General features: G+C 40.2%; 1 protein-coding gene across 4 annotated transcripts in view; it reads left to right on the top strand.

Moving 5' to 3' along the window:
* The window catches only part of rxfp1 (relaxin family peptide receptor 1), a 119,952-nt gene that overhangs the window by 51,234 nt on the left and 62,357 nt on the right, over positions 1 to 6,361 (top strand). For all 4 annotated transcript variants that reach the window (XR_007195703.1, XR_007195702.1, XM_048263369.1 and 1 more), the window contains exon 3: positions 3,502 to 3,585. Coding sequence is in view for 2 of the 4 variants with exons in the window: in XM_048263369.1 (XP_048119326.1) it covers positions 3,502 to 3,585 (84 nt within the window). In the remaining 2 variants the exon portion in view is untranslated. The remainder of the gene's footprint in view (positions 1 to 3,501; positions 3,586 to 6,361) is intronic.

The following is a 6,361-nucleotide window of genomic DNA, read 5'->3' as shown; positions in this document are numbered from 1 at the left end:
GTCACGCTACAACATGCACAGATGGAATTTAATATTCCAAAAGGGGCATTTTCCTGATGAATGTGTTTACATGTCACAATATTCCGGTTAAAAGGGTAAAAAGTAATGAGAATTAGGCTACCGGTATTTACAACGGCAAAGTAAAATATAAATATATTGCGACTCTCGGGGGAGCTCTAGAGTCGCCAAAAATACCTGGAACTGATTGCTTTAGAGTCTATAATGTTGGTTTGGCTTGTCATTGATTCACTCATCTGCCACAATTTGAATGGAAATATTTTTTAAATATGTTCATAGCAAAAATGGATGCATGCGATTCATTTTGATTAATTAATCACAGAGTATGTAATTAATTAGCTTATTTTTTTAATCACTTGACAGCCCTAGTTATACTGTAATCTATCTTTTGCCACTTGTCTGCAATATAACAATGCCAACCGAGACATGGAATGGTGATGATGTCTTCATACTATGAGAGTATTCCTTGCTTCCTTGCACCTGGGTTACAGTTTTACATCATGATGCGAAAGAATGAAGAATGAATGGTATAGCCATGTGCAAGCAGCAGGTGCTGGCAGTTACATTTGTGAGTCAGTATTTCAGGTCACTTAGCGCAACAAACAACAGGACCTGTGTTACACATGACCACTAGCATGCACAATGGCAGCAGTGACCTCCAAGTTTACTAGAATCAATCTGTATCAATCAGCGACAGAGACCACTGGAATGCTTCAGCAAGCCTATGGCATTGTATAAATGAACCGGGCGAGGTGTTTTGAGTTGCATCAGTACTCCAAGAAGGGTAGAATATGCTTGAGCATGCTTGTGAGTTGTGCATTGTTAATTCATTCCTCAGGGTCAGACTGCCAACACTGAGGTTTGCTGTCATGTTTTGAGGTGGCTGTGGGAAAACATTAATCACACCTGACTTGAAATGTGCCACCGTTGGCAATTTAGTGCTCCATCACGACGTGCGAACTCACAGCATATAGAAAATGTGCACATTTTTGACCCACACTATCAAATAAATAAAAAAAAAACCTCTCTCCACACTCCCTTTTCTTACTACAGTAAATGTGTAATGGCTCCAAAATGCTGGACAAAATGACTACTTCCAAGGAAATGGTGGCCGAAATTAAGTCAATTAATACATTTCTCTTTTTTTGCAGTCTTGTATCATGTATCATTTTGCAACATTCATGCTAGTACATGGCCCCAACCTCTACTTTGTCCCTGAGGTGCGATACAGGTTAAGTTTAGCGCCCCACGTTGAGGACATTAATCTTGATCACAAGAAGTTGTCTGGCCTGTCACTCCGTTCCAGCTCCAGCCTGGCAGTATATGCCCAAATGGGTTTAAAATAGCAGACAAGCGCACACACAAACAGGCCAAACAAACATGAACACTGGACTAAATGTGATTGTCTAAATGGAAAAATTGTGGAATGTTAACAAGACAATTGAATCTAAACTTTTGTTTCTAATGTTCACCTCTGTTTGAATGCAGCTCAGATGTCTTAGGAGGAGAGCAGGACAGACTCTGGCTCGCTCTGAGGAAATTGAGGTCTTGACTGCATTTGCAGGGAGAGAATGCCACTCTAGGATATGGAATACTTTTGATCTTCAGTGCAAGAGGCACTGAAACAGATCAAATCTCATTCTTTCTCTCTTATCTGTCTCTACTCTCCTCTCTTTCTCTTACTTTCTGTTGCTCTCTGTTTCAGATTTCGTAAGTCTCTTCTTTTTCTATCTCTCTTTTCCATGTTGTAATTGCAGACAGCAGTGTTCAGCTGTAGTCAAACGATTTATTCGTTTGGCTGTTCCATGAGCGGAAATACCTTACCTTGCGTAACTATGCTTGGACTCTGGCCCGCTAGTGCTCATTCCACAGTTAATATACTAATATTATTGATATGGAATTTTACAGGGCCAGAATAATTTTACATCATTCTGGCCCGCTCACTCCGCATTTGATATACTTCTATTGATATGGAATTTTGCAGCATCACCATTCCATGAATTTAAAGCAAGAGAGCAGAATGTCAGAACCATGCATCTGACAGTCTTCGAATGTCTACAACTCTACATGGACCAAATGCAGTCTTTCCAGGATTTTGAAACAACTTACAACTATTAATGTAAATTTAACCAATACCAGCAACGTGCCTAATGATAAAGATAACAAAAGGAGGAACATTTCACAACTAATTAGATTAACTCGCACCATGATTGGGTATGAAAAGAGCATCTCAGAAAGTGTGGAGTTATTCATCACTCTGTGTAAACATGTGTGGGCAAATTATTATTTTTTCTGAGAAATTTCATCAACAACTACTGGTGAGAAAATAATTGGTGAATTATTGTATAATTGTACTTCTGCTGATTTCTCTTCTTGAAAGATTATGCTGCTTTGTGAAAAATAAACAACAAATGTTTTGTTAGCTTTTTTGTAATTCTTCATGCTCAGAACAGTGTAATTTTGATCTCAAGATCAGTTACCCTCCATTTTTACATTTAAACAAAAAATTCAATGGCCTCTCTGACTTTACTTGGCTGTAGAGGACAGTATTTGTTGTGTGGTATTGTCTTAGATTGAAACTGTAGGTTGGAACAGTTTTGAAGGGAAGAGAGAATGTGTCAGCAAAACCAAAATAAATGGGGGGAAAAAACACTTCAGATTCAGGTAATCTGTAGTAAAAGGATATCTCAATGGCTGTGATGACCTGCAGCACTCAGCCTTGGGCTGAGGCCAAAAACAGCCATGGGGATATGCTTTATCAACCCTAAGAACACCTAAATCATATTGTTTTGTACAACAGCTCAACTACTGACATCTCCACGGCTGTGATTCAGCCATAAACCAAGTGCAGCTGATGATCACAGCCATCAGGATATCCCCTACCAACTCCACTCAACACTCGTGCCATTTGGGATATCCCTTACCAACTCCACTCAACACTCGTGCCATCAGGATATCCCTTACCAACTCCACTCAACACTCTTGCCATTCAGAATATCACTTACCAACTCCACTCAACACTCGTGCCATTCAGGATATCCCTTACCAACTCCACTCAACACTCGTGCCATTCAGGATATCCCTTACCAACTCCACTTAACACTCGTGCCATTCAGGATATCCCTTACCAACTCCACTCAACACTCTTGCCATTCGGGATATCCCTTACCAACTCCACTCAACACTGGCCATTGGGATATCCTGTACCAACTCAACTCAACACTCTTGCCATCGGGATATCCCTCATTTTTGTTTTTCTCCTGCTGTAATTTCTGCTTTTACCTGTTCACTGTCTTGAGAACATGTTCTGTGGATGAGCATTGTGCGGATATGCTCAATTACTGCTGTCTAGACAACAAAAGCTGTTGCCATCCTGTCAAGTGAATCCTGAAAAGCTTCCTTGTTGTCTGCCACAGATTGCTCATGAAAGTCCACTGTCCAGTGAATGCATTTGTAATATCTGTATTTTACTTTGTCTGACAGGAGACAACAATGGATGGCCACACTTATTTGACAAGTACTTTGGGATGCCCAACAATGACGTAGGAACCAAATCCAATGCATGCTGTAAGTATGTCTGTTTTTCAGCAATACACTGAATTGCTAGATTGCAGTAAGGTACAGAGGTGGAAAGGATCTTATATAACATATGCAGCTTGTCATTCCTCATGGTTAGAGAAGCTTTAAAAGCCATCTGGTCTATGTAGAGTGTCCTTCAGGTTTCAGTCCCTAGGTTGACTGTGTGAAAAGAACCATAGACATACATGTACACACATACACACACATGCACACACACACCATCTCTTGCCTGTCTAAGGTGGTAAAACACATGCAGGTGTTAGCCTGTACCCTGGTCCTTTGTTCCTGTATTATATAAAAAACACAAACATGTTCAAAATAAAACACCTCTAAGGTTTAACAACCTTTTTTTAGAATTTGAAAGTAATTTTATGAAGAGTGCATCTGCAGGGAGGGGTTGATATGGTGTGCAAGGGCCACAGGAACATAAGATCACATTAAGTGTGATAGATCAGGTCAAACGATTTATTATGCATTTCTCACACATTCCATGATTGGATATATTCACTCTCTTGCAGTCAACCCCCTTCACACACAATAATGTGTAACTTTGTAGTTTTTAAATAGCCATGCCTCATAGAATGTAATGCTGCTTTCCACATTGTTCATTAGAAAATACTTACAGTAAACTGTCATATTGAAAACATGACAAAGCAGACTATCTTGTTCATAAACAATGGCGTAAGGACTTTTAAATTGCACTGTCAGTTTCATTGGCATAAATACTTGCTTTTGAGACATAGGCTAAGCATTTTGGGAAAAGTACTCACTTTTGCAAGTAATACTCTATATGGAGCTGTTTGCACTAATTGTTTTGAGAAACACAACTAACTGTTGTGCAAACGTTAATGATGATTCAAGAAAGGCACCATAACGACAACCTAATGTCGTCTTCCAGGCATCATGGAAGGCACTAGAGTTAGGCATGGGTTAGGGTTAAGGTTAGGGTTAGGTGCCTTGAAGTCAACTGCCACAGCGCTGCCTTGAAGATGACGGTGGGAGCTTAAAACACCACCAAGCATTTTACCCTGACCATTGTAAACATCTATACTTCTGATTGACATGTTACTAATGTCTGTTTTAAAAAACCTGGTTTTATAACAGTCCTGTGGAGAGCCTTGTACCTAGTTTAAGTTCATCATAAGGTACAGAGGTGCACATTAAGAATGCATGGCTTCTGTCAGGGCATGGTGTTTGGTGTGGGTACGTTTTTTCCCTTCATTCTCATCTCCATTTGATCTCACTTCCAATCATTATGTCTTGCCCTGACATCACACATAAAGAACAACACATCTTCAGTTCTTCAGGTGTGGCTGAAGGTGATGTTTTCTCCATCAGGTACACTCAGCATCACTCAGACGCCTGACAGTGCTAACTCAGCCTCAGCGTCCTATAACAGATGAGATGTCAGGGAACTGGGCTTTCACGGAAACATCCAGAAAATCAATACTGTCAGGGCAATGTTGTCACATTATAAACAATGAAAGCAGGAGCAACAGTAATAAAAAATAAACAGCTTATAATTACAATAAGCAGATTGGATTACCCCCCCCCCCCCCAACACACACACACACACACACATCCATACAGACATGCATACTTGCACAGGAATGTGTTTATGACACTAGGGGTGGGTTGCACCAACAAGGATTAAATTAATCTTGGTTTAGGCCTAATCAAGGATTTGTAAATCTAAGTTTAAATTTAATTTGAGCTATGTTGCACCACTTAATTTTAAGCATGAATTAACAAATCCACGATTACAACCTTAAAGGGGTGATAGAATGATTATGTAGGGTATTTCATGCTGTTCCTTAAGGTTTCCGAATAGAGTGTGTAACATTGGTTGGGCTGAAAATGGCCCTTGTGCTGTTCTATGCGCCCTAAGGCAAGCCTTGGAAATAGGCCCTAGAATGAACGAGAGGTTTTCTCCCTTTTATGGTATGCTCATGAATATTTAGATGAACTGCGTGCTGATTGGTTGGTTTATAACGAGCGAAGCTCCAGAGCAAAGACGGCAACATGGCCAACACCATTTGCTGAAACAGCGAAGGTGGAATACGGAGACATACAGTAGGTGTTGAACAGCATATTTGAGCCTGAATCAGAGGAAGAATCTGAAATAGAGGAGCAACCAGTCGCCCATAGATTGGAAATGACTACTTCAGAGTGGTAAGTTTTGTCATTTACTTGAGTTTGCCACACGTAGCCCAGTTAGCTAGCTGTAATACTAGTGCAATACTCGCATGTTAGTGTCGTAGACTAAGCTAAATATTGTATTAGGTTTTTAGCGTTGTAAGCAACATAAGTTATTAATTTGCACACAAACAAATGTTTTACAACTTGTACCCTTGTGCAATTGCCAGTCCAGGCTATGCTGTAGTGAAAGGAGTGCTGCTTGCAAGGAAAGTACTCATTTTAGTCAGTAAGTCTATTCTCCTGCTGAATAGGTCATCTGATTAGGAGTTACATACATTATTGTAGTGGTAATATGCGATCTTACAACAGGACGTCCAGTTAGCTGGGCAGGAGCTCTGTGCAGTTCGTAGGCTATATGGCTGAAGTGAACCGAGTAGCCTACTGCTCGCGTCAATGAAAATATTACGTTTGTGTCAGTAGGTCTAATGTACTCTTGTAACTACTATCCTGCTGATTAAGTCATCTGATTATCGAGATGTTTACCTTCTTTCCATGTAGTAATATGTGATCTTACAACGGGACATCCAGTTAGCTGGGCAGGAGCTCTGTGCAGTTTGTAGCCTAT

Source organism: Alosa alosa, chromosome 14, assembly GCF_017589495.1.
Source record: "Alosa alosa isolate M-15738 ecotype Scorff River chromosome 14, AALO_Geno_1.1, whole genome shotgun sequence".
NCBI lineage: Eukaryota > Metazoa > Chordata > Actinopteri > Clupeiformes > Clupeidae > Alosa > Alosa alosa.
The sequence above is the reverse complement of the archived record's forward strand: the minus strand, read 5'-3'. Positions and strand labels throughout refer to the sequence as shown.